General features: G+C 37.5%; 1 protein-coding gene across 6 annotated transcripts in view; it reads left to right on the plus strand.

Moving 5' to 3' along the window:
* The window catches only part of LOC120414643 (matrix metalloproteinase-14), a 72,611-nt gene that overhangs the window by 904 nt on the left and 50,463 nt on the right, over nt 1–21,244 (plus strand). For all 6 annotated transcript variants that reach the window (XR_005605111.2, XR_005605107.2, XM_039575882.2 and 3 more), the window contains exon 2: nt 20,078–20,307. Coding sequence is in view for 4 of the 6 variants with exons in the window: in XM_039575882.2 (XP_039431816.1) it covers nt 20,173–20,307 (135 nt within the window). In the remaining 2 variants the exon portion in view is untranslated. The remainder of the gene's footprint in view (nt 1–20,077; nt 20,308–21,244) is intronic.

Genomic DNA, 21,244 nt, shown 5'->3' on the forward strand with positions numbered 1-21,244 from the left:
AGATTTCAATTGATCAACTGATAACAGTTTCAACGGCTTTAGAATATTTAAAACAAAATACATTTGTGAAACTTGGTTGAGACCTAATGACCTTTTTACAAAATTGAAAATCAATTCGATTAATCTTCGGCAATTTGAACAAATGCCACATTTTCCAATCATATTTTTATAACAAAATCTTAAAATATTTTTGGATCAACTCAGGGGAATGCATTTTCAGATTGATTTTAGCTGACTGTACTTAAATTTGTTCTTTGATTTTTAGGGCTAATTATGAAGGGGGAGACAAAAGCCTTTAAAAATGTTCACAACAGCTTTACCTAATTTTTTTTACATCTTTTGATTAGTCTAAAAGATTTGAAATCGTGAAAAGTATAAGAAGAAACAAAAACTTCGAAAAATATTTGCAATAGCCTAACTTTATCAAAAAATATGTAAATCTATTGATTTCTTGAATGATAAAAAAGTGTAGAAAGTATAAAATAACGATACATTAATCTTTAAATCTCTATTGCAATAGTTTTAATTCTGATATAAAAATAACTATTGTTTAAAAAAACAGATCGCCTGCCAAATTTTCGAAAACCGCATTATTTATTTTTTGTTTTGTATTTTTTAATATTTTTTTAAAAAACGAATCCTTTCATAGATTTTTTCAACTAGATTATAATGTGATGATTTAATTTGCTTTTTAGTAACCAATGAATGTCTATGAATTTATGCTTACATTTAAATTTAATGATTTTTAAATTTAAAAAGTGTGAAAAACTTCTTAAGGTATTTTCTGCAAAGTTGATACAAAGCTAAGTCTATTATTTGAAAAAAGGAATAGCAGTAATGAAGTAAACATATTTTGTTTAGTCTATTCTTAAAAGAATATAATTTTAATAATATACATCTGATTGTTTTCTTAACCATCAGACTTTATTAAAATTTTATGAAAAAAAAATCAGGGTTATCGATGTCCAAATTTCATGAAAAATAAGCTAAATATATTCGGTTTGAATTTGATTTTAAAATTAATAATTTTAAAATAAATTGAAGTCTTTTTGAAGTTGTTTCAATTACTTTTTTTTATAGATTTAATTCTCCATTTAATATCCTGCAGTTTTCAAATCTTGGGAATCTTCAAATTTCTGAAAATTTATGTAAAAAAATTAGCTCACTAAACCCATTTTTCCCCTGCTGATAATACCAGTATTACCGTCTATAAACATATTTTGTTATTTACTTTGAGTTTCATAAAATTTAAATTTTCACGCAAAATTTAAAAATTTAAGGTTTGAAATTAGAAATAATGTTTTATGCACAATTTTGACGTGGTCAATGGACAAACAGTCAGAGTTAAAAAATAATAAAACGTCATCTTTTTCATCTTTTTTTTTTCAAATCAACACAATTTTTTTTCTTAATTTAGCTGAGCTAACATTTAAATAATACATTTAAATATTCTGCTGTTCCATAAAAAACTGCATTTTCTCAAATCGATGTGATCATGCAATCTTGTCGCACGCCACTCTTTGGCCTTGATTAAACAAAAATTGGAGTTTTATTTTTCTCATTTTGATTGCTGAGTATTTTAAACTTTTTTTTGTTTAATTAGATTTTTGATGGTAAGAAATAAAAAAAACACTTGAACGTGAGAAAAAAAGGTTTGCTCATCGAGAAAAATAAATTTTTAAGAAAAAAAAGAGAGCACAATGTAAACAATAACTTAAAAAATGTTTGGCTGACCACTCTGAGCATCGTCCTAAAATTTGGTTGAATTTGGTTGCCGGAGTCCCGAGTTGTCTAATCTAATCAAACTAATCAAACCCTAGCGCATCCCTGGAGAGTGCCTTAGGTTAGATTACGTCAGCACTCTTCTTGTCATTTGTTAACATTTGTAGTGCGCCATTGCATCGGAATGCATTGAAACATCTCATGCGTTAGAGCGGCCAGGCCTACTGCGTAAAGACGTATCGCAGAGATGATTCATAATTGGGTTGAGTTTGAGCACTGAGTGTTCGAACAATAACACAATTCTGAATCGACAGGGGAGGAAGAAGCACACGCTCCGAGATTTGGTTGTATTCGTTGGGAGCACCATGCTAAGAAGGTTTGGTACCCCGGGCCCCTCTGCACGGGTATGAATCTTCAAGCAATTTCAATATGGCGACTTGTATCAGCAGAAAGTGAGGCATTTTCGCTGATTCTCACTGTTCTGTGTTCTGGATTAGTGCGCTGACCACGGGGACGCGTTGTCTTGTTTTTGCATGTTCATTTTCATTTCTTTTGTGTCGCTGTTTGTGTGCTTGGGTGAGTGGTTATTGTAATTAAATAATGGGGGGTCATTGTGCTAATGAATATTGTTGCGTGTCAGTCGAAGTCGTGATTATTCAGGTTAATTTTTTTGTGTGTGTGTGTGCTTTTGTGTCGCTGTTCGTATGGGGTGAGGGATTGTTGTAATTTTACTGTCTGTGTGTAAATTTATCAACTCACTATATGATTTATATAATTGTTTATATTATTCCTCATCCTTTTCCTTTCCTATAACATACCATCTCCTCATACCATATATGATCAAATTGTTTAAATTAACGAAACTTTCTAGAACAGCATAGGAACCATCTGGAGTATTTATATTTTTAATTACTGCAATTTTTTTTACAGCTTCCTGGAATCATCTTGATTTTATTTATTATATTTATTATATGTATTGTATTTGATTCATTTATTATTTTTACAAAACTACATGCTTATTATATAATACACTAAAGACTCACATTTACACGTACAAACTTCCAAATCATTTAATACATTACGCATTCAACCATTTTCATCGGCCCGATGAAATTCCCCTAACCCCCATTCCAAACCTCCCAAAAATATTCCGTTCACTTTTAAAAGTCGCATGGGTTCCCTGCACTTTTGCCACTAGTGAACAACAAAAACATCCCCTCCCAAATCCCCACAGGACTGTATGGGCGTAGCCTTGGAGCACAGTGTGGAAATTTACGTTCTTAGATATTTTTGGATGTACCGGGCAGCAATCAAATTGTCTAAGAATATTGAATTGACCATTGTGGCACCCCCTACAGCGTGGTGCAGACCCGTTATGCTATGCTATGCTATGCTATGCTATTCTCACTGTTCTGTGTTCTGCGTGCACGTCCGCAAACATCGACCACACACATACTAACACAAAGCGCCAGCAAGAGGCAAAAGGTGAATACGAAAATTTTTGGCACTTTCGTTAAAAATATGCGGTTTTGCAAAAACAAATAACAAAACCAACTTTTAAGTGTAGTTCGACTGTCAAACTTGTAATTCGTTGCTGATTTATTTGAAAATTTGTTAAAAACAATAAGTTTTTTGCAGCACCCATTTTGGACAAACATTTCTGTTGTCACCTTCTGGTTCCTTGGATTGGCCATGGATAATTTCACTGTGTAATAAACAGGGCAGCTACCACCACGTGGCGCCACTGTTTCGAATGAGAAAATGATACAGGTTTTTCAGACGAGTTTCAATCCCGTGCCCTCTGGGATGGGACATTGTATTTCCACAAATGCTCTGGACTCTATTTGCCGTGGTTATAGCGCCACAACTCGCTCTGGTTGCTGGTGTCCCGAGTTGTGATTAAAAAAGTATACAGCAGTTGGACGTGTACGTGTGTCAAACCGTCTTCTGACTAAGTTCCCTTTGGCCAGTTGTCGCATGTGCAACAAGCTGCAGGGCGCGATTGATAACATCGGACGAAGTTTCTTCCGGGTTTTGTTTGAATATCTGAGGATTGAAATCATATTTTTGGGGATCTTTGAAGATTAAAAAGTGAGGCTGTATAAAATGGCGCCCTTAACTCAATTTGGCCTAAAATGGTCGTGCGACAAGATATCTTGATCACGACGAAATCATAAATGCTTTTGTAGCGTAAGGAATTTGGAACACACACTTTTTGAAGCTTTTAAAAATTGATTAACTCAGATTTAGGAGACATTTTCAAACCTATTGTGATCACTGTTCCAATTGCGCTGGAATGTCGCGCAGGTAACAAGCAATCCCAACATTGCAGAAGAAACACTCACGACTGCTCCGCGTAACGGGGTTGAGACACTATCACCCGAGAGGGCTCTGGGCAAACAGATAAGAAAACTCGCGACTGGCTCCATTATCAGAGGGGGGTTGAACCTTCTCCGGGCTGTCTTATTCAGTTCAGATAATGGTGCGCGCGAGACTTTTGCAACCCGCGGGCTGGGTTTGCAAAGTGTCGACACACGGACGCGTTGACTTGATTGTGAGTTGATAAAAACAATGTCGTTGGATTTCAGGTTGGTTGTTTGGAGGAAGGTATTCTTAATTTTATAACCGTCAAAACAATTAAAAAGTTAAAAAGTTAAATATTGTTAATAAAATGCTTCTTGGAGGGTTATTTTCTGTTCTGTTCTGTAAGACGTCAGTGGTCACACTTTCCTGGCGTTCATCATTGGCCAGAAACCTTCGACGTGACTCGAATGAAACGTACTCGACGTCGAGGCTCGACGGTTCAGTCCGTTGTCGGTTTGTGTTCCAAGGAAGATGAATATTCAGCAGCAGTGGCGATTATTAATCCATTTTTGGATTTTTACGCATTATTCTGGCGAATGCGATGAGGTGGAAAGGAAGGTTGCTGAACTTTTTCATTGTTTCGTGAAATTCGGGAAGAGGTTCAATTATGGTGGTGCTGATTTCATTTTTTTTTTAACTAATCGTAGTGAAATATTAAAGAATTTTTGAAATAATTGTTACTTCTAATAAGATTGATACGCTTTGTACCGATTTTAATTTTTACACAAAAATGGAAAATTGATAGTTTCATTGCCTATTGCCTTGAAATACTATTTTTTCCAAATATTTACTCATCATATATTTTATGTGATTTGGCAAGTGTATCAATCACCCTCTGACGAACAAGAAAGTTCCCACGGTATATTTTCAAAAGTAAAATTTCTTCACAGTAATCAATACTCTCAACCCCGGTAGCACTCCAAATCCATCACACATGATTAATACCTGCACTAGTTGCAGTAAACAAAACACACACAAAAAAGTACTTCCCCCAGCGATTCTGAGGTTAACTTGCATGACCGTAGCCAATTACCGATGCAAAACTTTGCCAATAATTATAACAACAACCCCCCTCCCCCTTTGCTCAAAGAGGGGTTGGCAAGATTCTAACCCCAACTCCCACTCTCCCCCCCCCCCTTTAGAATGAGATGCAAAACATATTGAATGAAACGTTAAAGGGTGCCGATTAGTATCGGATGCACTTTGCATTTTGCGGCTCAGTGAGAAGATTTCTCACACACTTTAAGTCGATCGAAAGGGAAGGGGTTTTGTTTACGTTTTTTTTTTGTTTTGTTCGACGTTCGTGAGAAAACTGTAACAATTACGCTTTTCTAGCCCTAGTTTCACACTTACAGTACTTCTACTTTTATTACAGTGAGGAAGTGAGTGAAAATATCAGTCACTCTTAGAATTTGTTGAAATTTTATTTCACTTTTTTTTGTAATTACTTAAGTAATATTTTGAACAAAAATGTATTTTACAACATCTACACATGGTATCTAATTATATGTATAACTAGTGTACTGCTTCTAATAGCTGAGCAATCCTCTACCAAAACCGGAAATGGATTTTATTTGTATTTTTTTATTTGGCTCAAAGTTTGTGGGGGCCTTCCCTATGACCAAATATGCTATTTTGCATCATTGGTTCACCCATACAAGTCTCCATACAATTTTGGCAGCTGTCCATACAAAAATGGTTTGAAAATATTCAAACAGCTGTAACTTTTGAGTGAATTTTCTGATCAATTTGGTGTCTTCGGCAAAGTTGTAGGTATTGTTGAGGACTTTTGAGAAAAAAATAGGTGCACGGAAAAAAAATTGGAGATTTTTTATCAACTTTTTTTTCACTAAAACTCAATTTCCCAAAATACGTATTTTTTGATTTTCGAGATTTTTTGATATGTTTTAGGGGACAAAAATCCGCAACTTTTGAGCCATAGAGAAACATGATCAAAAAATCTGGCGCCGAGTTATGAATTTTTGAAAAAATAGTGATTTTTGGAAAAAATCGAAGTTTTATGCAAAAACAAGTTTGACATTACTTTTTAATGCAAAATTGAATTTGCAATCGAAAAGTACTTCACAGATTTTTTGATAAAGGGCTCCATTTTCAAGATATAGCCACCGAAAGTTTGATTTTAGCGAAATATTTGCAGTTTTTCAATTTTTAAAAATAGTGACCATGAGTGACCATTTCTAAAAATATTTTTTTTAAAGTTCAGAAAATTTGCTATAAAATAGTCTAAGAGACATTGAAGATTGGACCTCTGGATGCTGAAATACAGCGGCCTCAAGAAAAAGAAACACGAAAATTGAAGTTTTCTAAGTTTCACCCAATCAGCCCACCATTTTCTAATGACGTTATCTCAGCAACTAATGGTCCGATTTTCAATGTTAATACTGTATAATACATAATATAATACATGAAACATTCGTGAAATTTTCCGATCTTTTCGAAAAAAATATTTCACGAATGTTTTATACATTAACATTGAAAATCGGACCATTAATTGCTGAGATATCGTCATTAGAAAAAGGTGGGTTGTTTTGGTGAGATTTAGAAAACTTCAATTTTCGTGTTTCTTTTTCTTAAAGCGGCTCTATCTCAGCAACCCGAGGTCCAATCTTCAATGTCTCTTAGACAATTTTATAGCAAATTTTCCGAACTTTTAAAAAAAATATTTTTAGAAATGGTCACTCATGGTCACTATTTTTAAAAATTGAAAAACTGCAAATATTTCGCTAAAATCAAACTTTCGGTGGCTATATCTTGAAAACGGAGTCCTTTATCAAAAAATCTGTAAAGTACTTTTCGATTGCAAATTCAATTTTGCATTAAAAAGTAATGTCAAACCTGTTTTTGCAAAAAACATCGATTTTTTTTCCAAAAATCACTTTTTTTTTCAAAAATTCTTAACTCGGCGCCAGATTTTTTGACCATGTTTCTCTATGGCTCAAAAGTTGCGGATTTTTGTCCCCTAAAACATATCAAAAAATCTCGAAAGTAAAAAAATACCGTAAACCGGGGTGACTTTGATAGGATTTCAATTTGTTTTTAGAATATTTTCCAACAGGTAAGGTTTTTCTCAAGATTTTTATTTTTAAATCATGTACTGGGGTAGGCCACACAAAGTCCATGCACTTTTTTGGAAAAAAAGTTTTTTCAATAGTGTTTAGAAAAATAGTTACGTTAAAAATTCTTAGTTTTAATTCCAGGGTGACTTTGATAGTCATAGTTTTTCTTGTTAAAATCATATTTAAGATGTTCAAACTTTATTTGTACGTTAAATGTATCATCACTAAAGTAGCTGATATAGTTTGTAAGAAAAAAAAAATCAATGCTTATGTTAAGTTAACTAAGTTTTTAAGCTTTTTAACAAAATACATATAAATTTTAGGTAAAATTGTTAAAAAGTCGGAATTTTGCCTGAAATTTGTTAAAACTGGTTTTGTTTTTAAAATTATCGATTTATATTGCATTTTATACTGAATTCGAAGCACGAATCACAAGTTTTCACATTTTACACGAAATTTGTTCAACTGAAATTGCCTATAAATTTGGAGATTTTTTTAATTGTGTTTCAAAAACACATATTATTTATTATTTACAAATTTATTTAACCTTCTACTAGTGGAAAATTGTCCAAAGAATCCGAAAATGCATTCCGTTTTCCGATAAAAATCATGTTCATTGAGAAAAAAAAAAAAAAAAAAGCTGTCAAAGGCAAACTTATGGGAAATTGTACGAGCTTTCCGGTAAAAATATTTACGAGACTGAAAAACCAAGTCTGTCATATAGAAATTGCCAAAAACCACCAAAAAACCCATTTTTTCATCATTTTTATTTTTAAAACCGCTGTATCTTCCCAAGGATTGGACATAGGACAATGGTCAATATGGAGACTTTTATGTAAAATTGTCTGGAGAATCGATTCTCACTGTGGGTTTTTTAAAATTTTGACGTTTAGACCACTTTTCAAAAAAACAGTTTTAGTAAATGATTTTTGTATTTTTTTAGGAGAGACATACCATCCTGCATTTTTCGTCAGTCTTTTGGTAACATCTTAGGCTATTTCCTCAAAAATTTTGAACGAAAAAAAATCGTGACAACACCTTTAAATTTAAGTTTTAGACTTAAAAATCAAAAAATCTCATAGAAGTGGCGTGTATTTTTGTTTCAGTGTATTTTTTTCAGAAAGCCCATCCAATTTCCTACAAGTTTGTCATTGACCACTTTTTGATACGACGCAACGGGTTAGAGATACAGTAATTTTTAAATTGCAAAATACAAAAATATTTAAATACCTTACGCCCTTCTCAAATGTTATTTTCGAGTACTATTGGCTCCATATACACAAAAATGGCTTATATAGGCCTAGGATAACATGTCTAAAAACTTTCATTGAAATCGGAGAGGGTAGGGTACAAAAGTACCAGAAAAATTCCTGATTTGAGCTGGAATTGCTCCATTATACTTTGAGAAGTTTAAAATAATGACTTCCATTAACATTTTCTTAACTATAGTTAGCTAACTTTATAAACCTTTCAAAATTTTATGAAAAGTTCTTCTTGAGGTACTTTGAACACTTCTCTACCACGGTCAGTATGTTTCTGAACCATTCCTTACGTATTTTAATTGTACTCTTCATTTTGCGGAAAAATCGCAAACCTATCAAAGTCACCCCGGCTATCAAAGTCACCCCGTTTTACGGTACGTATTTTGGGAAATTGAGTTTGAGTGAAAAAAAAAGTTGATAAAAAAATCTCCAATTTTTTTCCGTGCACCTATTTTTTCTCAAAAGTCCTCAACAATACCTACAACTTTGCCGAAGACACCAAATTGATCAGAAAATTAACTCAAAAGTTACAGCTGTTTGAATATTTACATACCATTTTTGTATGGACAGCTGCCAAAATTGTATGGAGACTTGTATGGGTGAACCAATGACGCAAAATAGCTTATTTGGTCATAGGGAAGGCCCTCACAAAGTTTGAGTCAAATAAAAAAATACAAAAAATAAAAATGGTCGAAATCGGCCGATTTCGTAGAGAGTTGCTCAGCTGCCTCTAAATATCTCCTTTCGAACAACCTAAAACCAAGTTCTTCCCCTTTTTAACAACCCCCAAAGCAAATCCAGGTGTATTTAAATTCCGTGTGCATTTGTACGGAGTTTATGTCACTGCGTTTATTTTTTCGATTTGAGGGGAAAATATGGCTTTGACCGGTGCCATGGCTACCGTGCACTACTACTATGCTGTGTAGTAGCACTAGTCGAGCCCTTTCTTCTTTGGTTTTATTGACTAGGGCGTTGGACAGGGGCGCCAATTCAGACGAAGGGAGTCGTGGTGGAATAGTAGAAATGTTCTCAAGGGCAGACTGGAGAAATACGTTGTTGTGTTACAAGGTATTTTTCGTAAAATCTACAAGGCGAAGGATTTATTATTTATAGTTATTTAGAATTTTGACTTTGTAAATAATTTGCTATCATCAAGGTTGAGTGCATATTACTGCAAAAATGCAAACTGCCAAAAGGCGCTACGCAGAATGAATATTAAATCCTTCAAATAACGAACATTTTTCGGCACAATCCATCTTGCTGGATTTGTTTTAAAACAAACCAACTTCCCCGAGGTGTGGCACCCAAAACCCATCAAAACACCAGCAATAAGGCAATTTCGATTCAAACGTTTTGGCGATGAACCCGATCCAGTTGACCGTCGCGACGGACCCCGCAACGGTTATTTGGCGGACTGGGACAGTCCTAGCATTCGTAATAAGGTGGTTCTGGGCTGGGAATCCCACTGCCGGTGATAAGAACTATGTTAACAAATTTAAAAGTTTGAAGCTAAGGTTTGTCTACATTTGCACGTTATTGGCGTCAACAAGTTTTGATGAATCACCGGGAAATGTGTGCATACAAAATGTGATAAAAGATAATCGTAATAGGTATGTGCAGAGGTAAACAGTAATTTTAAATTTACTCGGGGATGAGTTATTATAAATAACAGGATGATATAGAACTCTGCTGTGTTAGAATCAAAAAGTTGGGTTAAATTGTGTGATTTAAAAGAAAAATCTAGTTTCATTGTTTTCGATTTTGATGAAACCTGAGCTTAGGCGTGGTGCTCAACTCGCTGAATACAGTTCATAAATCGTTCGCCATCACTCAAGAAGCCGTCAAGAAGTTGTTCAAAGAACTCATCAAAACGCATAGTTCATCTCGCAGAAGTCCATAATGCACCAGGGCGCAGTGTCTTCGGCCCCGCCGGAGGTTAAACGTCTCAAATTTGCATTCATAGAATATTTCGCGTGCAAGAAGAGTAACAAAAAGGGAACAACTCCGCAAAAAGATGACAACGATCAATAAATAATGTTCTTCTTCTGTGAGAACGGTCGGCACTGTCAACTTTGCCGGTTTCAACAAAGAAGAACTTGATGAGTGTGTTTGTTCAAGATTGTCAGTACAAAAAGGGACAACCCTGGTGCCGGAATAAATTATTTGTCTTAAAAGAATATCTGCACGTTCATGCGGCGTTGATTAGCATTGACACGGCTAGCATCTCCGAACGTCTCGTATCGAAACCGACAATATTGTTCTTTTTTCTAATTCACGCCGACCCGTTGTCTCGGCGGTGAACGATTACTGACAGCATCAATCTTGTTGCATATCGATTCCGATAGCCAGGCGTCGATCTTCCGCATTGAGCCGACTAAAGTCCAACTCTTCAAACTTGTGTGTGTCGTCTTCTAACGCTCCAACACTTAGCGATTCCGGTCGCTTCGCAGAGGCCAAAAGGGAGGCGCAGGTTCGTGGAGTTCATAAATAAGCTGTCGACGTCCGCGCGGATGACCGCCGGACCGTGGCCGGTGACAGATTCTGCTCACGTTCGCCGGTCGTGGTCCGGGCAGGTGTCCGCCGCAGCTTATGGTCAATAAAGCAAAAATAGACTGAAGAACGGCCGCGTTGCCGCATCCTGATTCTATTTTTGAAGCCATGTTTGGGGTAATTGATCATGATTTTGACAGGTTGTGAAATAAAGCCACTCAGGGATTCACATCAATCGAGGATGTTGTTGTCGTCTTTGTTGCAAAAAATTGTCGCTCATCTTATCTATATGAAGCAAGCATTATCAACGAGTCTTTTTATGTCATGAATACATGCAAAGTTTCAAATATATGTTCGATTTTTGTCCAGATTTATTAGGAATTTATGAGAAAAACATCAAAAACATCAAATTGAAAACTCTACACTCTGCAGCATTACCTTGGCGTTCTCGATTGCGAGATTCCTACCGAAACTAGATGTCCGAAAGGCTTGATTGTTGAAGCTCTTCAATTTCAATTTCAATTTCAATTTCAATTCGGTTTTTTTGTTGAATAATCAAGATACAATAAGTTCATTTGAGATACATAACAGAGTTTTGGAGTTCCTTTCAGCTGTATGTTACATCATAATCCATTTTGGAACAATTATTGCTTGTAAATAAAACTTACTAAAATTGCAAGGGAAAGGGGATAGAAATAGCAAAAGCTTAAAACTAGATCACAGTTTTTTATCCTTTATAGATGTGCTTGACCATCAGCTTCCCAAGGGCCAGGAATTGCTCCGCCTTGTTACGGCAGGTCCGAAACCGCGTCATCATCTTCCCTGCGAGAGCAAAGAACTCTGGCAGGGTAATTAGATCTTCCCCGGTAACTTCTTGCTGGGCCGTATTGCCACTGCCGGCAGCGACCACGCTGGCAAACGATCGCCCCCATCCAGGAGAAAACGCTGAGTTGTCCGCTGGAACCGTACGATGACCAGCTGCCGGCACGGTTACGCTTGTACTTCGCTGAGGAGGGTGGGACGCTGCTGCTTTCTTCTTCCTCTTTTCCTGCTCCTCGAGGAAGTTTTTACGTGCGCTGCATCCACGGTAGTTGCTGGTATGGTTACCTCCACAGTTGGCGCACTTAATGCGCGCCTTGGTTTGCTCTGCCTTGTCCCCCAAGTCCGCCTTGCACGGCAGTGCACACGCCTCTGAGAGGTGAGATTCACCACACTTCACACAGCGGGGCGGGAGGTTGCAATCCCGCGAGCGGTAGCCGAATTTCTGGCAACGGTGGCATTGTGCTGCGTCCGACGGGTTCTCAAAAACCGTCCAACGCCTTAGTTCGCCGCAGGTCTTGAATTTTGACGGTGCCGCGGTCGAAGTACAACAGGTACAGGGTGTGTGTACCTGTGACTGTTGTCTTCCGCGAGAGGACTTTTATGTCATGCGGCGTTATGCCAGCACCTGAGAGGTCCTTTTTGAGGTCGGAGATCGGGCGGTCTTGGTAATTTAAGTGTCAAAACTTCAAGTTTTACACATACGACCCCGTGCAGAAGACTGCCGTTAACTTCTGCACGGGGTCGTATGTGTAAAACTTGAAGTTTTGACACTTAAATTTCTCCACAACCAGGTCGAAGTTCTTTTCGTCAAATGTGTGAACTTGCTCTGACGACTTACCGATTTTCAGACAATATCCGAGGCCTTCCAGCAACTCGTCAACATCGTCCGCCAACGTGTCCAAAACAAAAATTGGAGGTGGTCTACGTTCCTTTGGAGGGTTGTTCTTTTTTGACGTCGGCACTTTCTTCCGTGCACGACCATCGTCGTCGTCGTCGTCGGTAGTGCTGCTACCGTCGGTTTTGTTGTTTTCTTCGTCGTCGCTCAGCATCTGGAACTCGTTCCTGATGGGGATGTTGGCGGATGTTGAAGTGCCACTGGCTGTGGCACTACAAGTCCTCACTGGTGATCTCGGAACATATCCGGGATGTAGATACTTTTTGTCGATTCCATCTGCGCTCACGCCCCCCTGAGCGATGGCGGCCGACACGGTGTTGGTTTGTTTACCTTTTTGCACACGGCCGGTAGACAAACTTCGCGGGTTTTTTCGAGGCCGCACTCGAACTGCCACGGCCACGACCGGTCTTTGGCATGCTGGAGAAGCAAACTCGCGGGTAATCACAATCAACTACGGCGAAAAATTTCGAAAAAACGGTAGAGCACAGAGCACTTGCCTGCTGCTTGCTCTCATGCGTACACGGAGGTGTTGTTGAAGCACTTGCAAACCTCTTTTGCCTTCCTCACTGAGGTAAGGCTATAATCCTGCTCTGAAAATGAACTTTTTATTAAAAGCTCCTAGACCCACCTTCATGTATACATATCGACTCAGAATCGAAAACTGAACAAATGTCTGTGTGTGTGTATGTATGTATGTGACCAGAATTCTCACTGAGTTTTCTCAGCACTGGCAGAACCGATTTTGATCGAACCAGTTGCATTGAAAGGCCTTTCCAATGAGTCAAAATTATTGAAGATCTGACAAGCCTGCCCCGAGTTATGACCACTTAAGTGATATTTATGTACTTTTTTAAAGCTGGATCTCACAGAAATGTATGTAAACTATGTCCGGATCCATCATCCGACCCATCGTTGATTTGATAATTAAAAGGCCTTTCCAATGAGTCCAAAACATAGAAGATCTGGCAACCCTGTCTCGAGTTATGACCACTTAAGTAATATTCATGTACTTTTTTGAAGCCGGATCTCACCTAAATGTATGTAAACTGTGTCCGGAACCATCATCTGACCCATCGTTGGTTAGGTAATTGATAGGCCTTTCCAATGAGTCCAAAACATTGAAGATCTGGCAACCCTGTCTCGAGTTATGACCACCTAAGTGATATTTATGTACTTTTTTGAAGCCGGATCTCACCTAAATATATGTAAACTATTTTCGGAACCATCAACTGACCCATCGTTGGTTAGGTAATTAAAAGAACTTTTCAATGAGTCCAAAATATTGAAGATCTGGCAACTCTGTCTCGAGTCATGACCACTTAAGTGATATTTATGTACTTTTTTGAAGCCGGATCTCACTTAAATGTATGTAAACTATGTCCGGATCCATCATCCGACCCATCGTGATTTAGGTAATGGAAAGGCCTTTCCAATGAGTCCAAAAAATTGAAGATCTGGCAACCCTGTCTCGAGTTATTACCACATAAGTTTTATCTGTGTTTTTGTCTGGAATTAAAAAAAGCTGAAATGTGTGTCCAAACCTCACATATTACCCATTTTTGGTAAAAAGTGAGGAAGGCATCAACCACATAGGTGGATTAGGTTAGTTTTTACATCTTAGCTTCCATCCACCCCGGGATTCAAACTGACGACCTTTGGATTGTGAGTCCAACTGTCTACCAGCGACTCCACCGAGACTAAGACTAACCCTCTAGGTTAGACCGTGGTCAGACAAATCTCGTCTAGAAAAATGCCACCGGGACCGTCTGGGATTGAACCCAAGCCGACTGGGTGAGGGTCAACCACGCTTACAATCTGTAGTATATTTTAAATCCGTTTAAAAACTGGGTGAAAATCTCGCATTCAACAACATCTTTAAGCCATGTTCTTTAGATTAATTTATTTCATTGTACATTGTTCACAAATCATCTCTCATCCGTCTACTGATGTGTCACTTGTAAATACCCTTTTGATAAATTAATTCAAATATCAACACCTTAGAATTCTATCGCAACCCTTCTGGGTTTACCCCTCCCCGCAGCCACCTTAATCTGGTTGTCAGCTTCAATTTTCTTAATAGCATCCGGACTCCACGCGTCTATTTTAATCAACATAGCTCACATTTGCGGCCGAATCCCACACAAGTGGCTCTTGTTTGCGCTATATTTGCCGGCAAACAATAATTTCCCACACCTCCCTCATCACCCAGTCACATCACCACCAGCTGATAGCCCATTTAGTACCACACCTGAACCACCCCCTCTGGACATCAGCTGGCAGGCAGACGGCCTGGTAGCTCAATCCACGCATCGCTGCGTTCAACCGACCTCCAACTTTTGAGTGCTAATAGTTTATAGTTGGTAATCTAATTTAAAGCCCCCTCCGCCGCCCCTCGCGACGAGAAACACGTTCAGCTCTTTCCTCGGAAGTCACTTCTGAAAAGTTCTTGCTAACGAGAGGGGGGTAGGGAAGGAGGTTGGATTGTTTTCCCACCGTTTGGCATTAGTATGCATGAAGAGTGACTTGGATAACCTGACGGAATACCAAGATCAAGACTCGAAGACGATGAAGAACGTCTCTCAATTGGGAAGGCTTAGCACGTTGCAGTGGAGCTTCGAGCCAGTGTCAACCCATGATGGTTAGATAGACTTGCTGAAAAGGGTTGAGCGCAGACTTCAATTTGAGGAGGATCTGCAAGGAAGTCCAAAGAAGCGACCACTTCCGGCAAGTTGCGAACAATATTATGGTGTGATGACGTAGATCTTCGGGGATGCATCCAAAAGAAGAGAGTACGCAAAGATCCATATCAAAAATTTTGTGTTTGATTCTGAGTCTGCCAAACATCTGAAACAAAGTTAATCGCTTTGAACTGGATTTTAAATAGGTATTTTTTACCTCGTTCAGGTGCGGAACAATCGAATAAACCAAAACCGTCCACAAACCTATTTTTTGTTCGCAAATCAGCGTACAATTTCGCGCTGTTTGCACCAGTTGCGGGTAACAACAGCCCAGATCGTTGAGTACGTATCTCGCTACGATTTTTGCTCGCAACAGTTACGATTTGTCGTTGAATGTCGCAAAACGATTTCCAATTACCAACGAAAACTCAACTGTATACTGGCATACCGACTAGTTCCGAGCCCTCCGCTGTGCAATGCAATCAACAGTGACCTTCACAAAGCCACCGATAGTTGGGAAAGATTCTGGGTCGAAGTCGCGGGAAACAGACAACCGGGAAGATTAGATAGTCACTACGTGGTTTGAGGCATTTTTGGTTGTGCAAGTGTCGTCGGTCGCGGACGTTTTTGGTGAACGATAAGGTGCCAAAAAGTGGACTGATAAGATAGCGGGCTTGTGGACTGGCAAACAATACCAACAAACTATATATTTGGTTGTTTTAAACATAAAATGAACAATTAAAGCTGCAGTTTCGCAAGAACAACAACAAAGTTTGACCTTTGGAAAACCCCGACCTTTAAACAATGCTTCAAATCGGCACCAAAAAACCAAAATTCAAAAAACTTGTCCGATTAGCACTATGAGCAGGAAAGTGCCTCACGGTCAATTGACACTGATCAATGCCAACCCAAACTCAGACACAGTCTCACATGGGGGAAACGATCAGTACTTAGTCACTTTACGGGACGTTTGATCACGTAAGGGGTGGAGCGGAAAATTCCCCCCACATCTAAACACGCTCTTTTACAACGATAATTACCGGAACTTGATCAATTTGGAGAGCAGCACCACCCCATGGGGGGAGGCGAAACAAACAAGATTTGAACTTTAATGTTTGTTTATACTTGATACAGTAGAGCAATCATAAAACGATTTCGAAAACATCTATTAGTCTAATGCACGTGAACTTGATTGCGAGAGCAGTCCTACATCTGAACTGAAAGCAATGTGAATCTGTCAATGAGAGCGATCATTAACGAATTTAGTGTAATTTTAAGGTGAATTACACGTATAGCATTGGATTACAAATGACAAACAAACTCACGTTTTTACAGCAAATGTGGATCAATGTTGATTGTGTTGCAAAATCACATTAAATTGGGCTTGAAAGCATCTCATAAACCTTGACTCGTTCAAAGTGTAAACTTATCATTTATGTTGGTTGATAACTTTTGAAATGACCGGTGAATTTATAAAATCATGGATTATTTTCAATCTGCGCCGCCCGTAAATATATCGGGAGGTTTAAAAGTAAATAATAGAGCAATTCCAGCCCAAAACAGGACTTTTTTAGGTAGGGGAAATAAACCCTTTCTAATCAAACACCTATCTTCGTCATATGGAGAGTTTGATGCTCGATTTAAGCTCCAAAAATACTATTTAGGCTATAAACTTACCAGCAACAGCACCGCCTCGAGTAAGCACGCAAATTTATGCCATTTACTAGTCAAAAAAGATCAAATTTAATGCACTTTTGATCATAATTTCTATTTTGCGAGACCATTTCTCATCATTTTGGTGGCACACACATCCACACGCAAGATCAGAGGTTAACTGCTTAACGAAAGTCGCCATCAATATCTTTTCACTTGCGCTAACGATTTCAAAGAGCTTATGATAAAAAATTGCTTCCAACTACCGGCAACACGTTCTTTTGACCATTTGAAAAATAATCCCGAAAAATGTAAATAATTAGCAAGCACCATCAAAAAAACAAACGCGCTAAGTCTTTTGACGTTTCAATTTTGACTACACATTCCAATCGAAGGCTGAAGAAACCCGAGCGAGCGAAGGCAAATAAAGAACAAAGGGTGGCCACCAACACCACCAACATGCTGATGCAGCGCCTGTTAGAGTGAGCAAGTGATGCCAGGAAACTTTCGCTATGAATGCTACTTTTCGTGAGTGTTCGCTTAAAATTTCATCAATTTTGGCAGCACTAAGCAGACCCAAAAGAGCGCTGGAAGAAAAAAAAAACTAAGTTGAAAATAGAAAAATGGGCGTGGCCCAATGCACTCGACTGATTAGAATGCGTTTTTGGAATATTTTTTGAAATGCTTGTAAAAGGAATAGCATAACTTTTAATAAAAGTGAAAATAAACAGAAATATTCACAAAAAGTTGCTCTACTCGTTGGTGTACTTGGTTTTAGTGAATATCAAGGAACAATCCAGATTATCCAGCATCATTCAAACACGACCGCTTATTAGGCTAAAAATGGGCATATTTCCCCTACTTTTTTCTCAACCCTCTCCGATTTCAATGAAACTTTGTAAACATGTTTTCCTACGCTTATTTAAGCCATTTTTGTGTTTATGGAGCTAGTTACACTCGATCATGACTTTTGAGAAGGGCGTAAGTGTTTTAAGTATTTTTGTATTTCGTAATTTAAATATTGCTGTATCTTGAAGCCGTTGCATCGTATCAAAAAGTGGTCCAAGATAATCTGTAGGAAATTTGACGGGCTTTCCGAAAAAAATACACTGAAAGAAAAATACACTCCACTTTTATGCGTTTTTGATTTTTAAGTTTAAAAGTCAAATTTGAAGGTGAGCCCACGATTTTTTTTTCGTTTAATTTTTTTGTGAAAATAGCCTAAGATGTAACAAAACGATTCACGAAAAATGCAGGATGGAGCAACTCACCTTAAAAAAAATACAAAAATCATTTACTGAAACGTTTTTTAAAAAGGTCTCTGAACATATTTTTTTTTAAACCGAACATGAGAGTCGATTCTCCAGACAATTTTACATATAGGTCTTCATATTGACCATTGTCCTAAGTCCAATCCTTGTAAAGTTACAGCGGTTTTAAAAATAAAAAAGTTGAAATAATTGGTTTTTTGATGGTTTTTGGCAATTTTTAAATGAAAAACTTGATTTTTCATTCTCGAAAATATTTTTACCGGAAAGTTTGTCCAATTTCCCATAAGTTTGTCTTTGACCACATTTCAATTGGATGTATGGGCTTACAGACATAAGCTAATTTACTATCCAGGTTACTATACCACACTGAAAAAATATTACGTTTTCATTTAAGAGCAATGTAATTAGTTGATTTGTATTTTTTTGGAAAACCCGTCAAATTTTCTACAGGTTTGTCTTTGACCTCTTTTTGATACGATGCAACGGCTTCAAGATACAGCAATATTTAAATTACGAAATACAAAAATATTTAAAACACTTACGCCCTTCTCAAAAGTCAATATCGAGTGTAACTGGCTCCATATACACAATAATGGCTTATATAAGCGTAAGATAACATGTCTACAAAGTTTCATTGAAATCGGAGAGGGTCGGGTACAACCGATTCCCTATTTGACATGAAATTGCTCAATTAAATAATCAAATTTCACTTAAAACGATTTATCAAATTTCACTAAAAAACAGTTATCAAAAGATTTCATCTTCGATTCACATTTATTGAAAATCAAGTTCGTTTGCAAGGATACTAGATGCCACCAGAAAAAAACAGCTTCTGCTTTATTATCATTATGAAAGAGTTTTAATGGATGAAAATTAACGTTTTAATGAATGTTTCTATTATAAAATTGACACATCTATAATCAAAAAATTCACTAATAGAAAAAGTGTCTATTTTATTTGTTAAACTACCTTTCCCAAAAGCATTATAAGTCTTAGATGGTAGTCCCAGATGTCCCCTACAAGCTCCAGGTCGAATCAAGTTAATATCTGGATGGATTTTTTTTATTTCAGTTAGAAAATTGTGCTTTTTTTACTAAAATGCATTTTGAGTTTTGAAATTAAGTTTAATTACAGCTTTTTATGATTTTTGAGGTTTTTTAAGCTTCAATCTTTGTGTCCCGATCTGTCCCACCATCTGTTGACCTGGAGTGCTCATATTTTGGCCAATTGCTAGACCCCAACCCCTGAAAATTTCAGGAAGATTAGTAAATCCAAACGACGTCCTATACAAAGAGTCATGTCCTGTTCGTGGACTCGCTCTTAAACTTACTTTCGTATTGGAAATTGACTCTTAAATGTTTGAATACGGCACGGGGCGAAGGTGCTCGATACTCGAATTGACACTTTGGAATTCAACTGGAACAAATAATCAGCTTCTCTGAGTCTTTTGTTTCAATCAGATTTGTTTTATTTTTTTAGGTACCAGTAAAACGAGATATCTATGAATGAATTGCGCCCAATAAATAGCGTAATTTTGACATCAACTATCACATTTTCATATAAAATGCATAAATAAGCATACAAATGATTGCCTTTATTGAATTTACGTGTGATCTCCCTATTCTCAAATACCTCATCAAACGTATGCATCAACGATCTTTGCATTATCTGATCGCAAACCACACACTGAAAAAAAAAAAAACAATGTTTATTTCAATTCAGCAACTGCATCGCCATTTTACAGTCAAATAAAACTTTTATCTCAATCTAATTCCAAGTGCCACTTTTATCAATTACGTACTGAATGCTAATGCAAATATCATCTATCTCCTTCTCTCAACAGAATCCAATGTAACGCCGTCAGCATCACCACGTTGTAGTCCGCGTTATCGCTAGTGTTAAGTGTTTACCTTAGAACCAGCAGCAGGCGCCACCAGCATGCCGTCCCACAGCAGCAGCAGTAGTTTAAGCCGGAGAGTTCTCTGGCCAACGGTGACGGTGACCCTGGTGGTCATCTCTTGGGCCGCCAGCAGCGTCCGGGCGACACCTGTCCAAACAACGTCACAGGCCGAGGTAAGTGGGGCGTGCAAAGCTTTGCCTTTGATCACCAGTCGTCGTACTACAAGTGACTGCTGCTTAAGCTGTTCTCTTTAATTAAAGCCAATTGTGGAGAGTAATCTTGGATCCAGGCGGGTGTGGAATACATTGTGTTAATTTAAGATCGGGTATAAAATCCATGTTCTCGTCACGGGTTATTTTGCCGAATGATGGTGTGATGCCAGGTTCATTTGCTGTGAAACGGCTGGAACGACCGACATTCCTGGGTGGGCTGAACTGCTGCGGATAAATCCCAGAACAGCTGTTTAAGAATTCAATGGATTCTCCAGCGGAATCATAAAAAACTGACCTTGGCAAATCACGTCCAAATTAAGTTATGACGTAAGAGGAACTGAGCTCTGTGTGATAACTCTTGAACCGGTTGAGAATCGTTGAGACGACCATAAACTGGTTCTATGGGTTGTAGCTGAATTCCGACTAAATTGATAAAAAAGTTTATCTCATGGATACACTTTAGAATTAAGCGTCATCAAATTATGGCATGGTTAATATGCTTGATTATGCTGATAAAGTGTTATCATTATAACAGATTTTGTAAAGAATGTAACATTAGGAAGTCATGTTCAATATTAACCAAACGAAATTATGTAGAAATTTGATTGCTTAGTTAATTATGAATTAATTCAAAAGCTTGATTTCGACCCTAAAAAAATCATTTCAAATTTTCATTCAAATAAATATTTACTAAATTTGTAATTTTGAATTTAACTTGTTAATTTGAATTATAAAGATGTTCAAAAATGGCAGAAAATATAAAATCTGTCAAAACATGACATAGATAATGATAAATAATCATTCCTATTCCCAGATTTATCTGGCAACCTCGCATCCCCCGCCAAAATTTATTTACAAATTGTACATCTTCTCATGCAAAATTGTAAGATTACATTTT

This window comes from Culex pipiens, chromosome 3, assembly GCF_016801865.2.
Source record: "Culex pipiens pallens isolate TS chromosome 3, TS_CPP_V2, whole genome shotgun sequence".
Taxonomy (NCBI): Eukaryota; Metazoa; Arthropoda; class Insecta; order Diptera; family Culicidae; genus Culex; species Culex pipiens.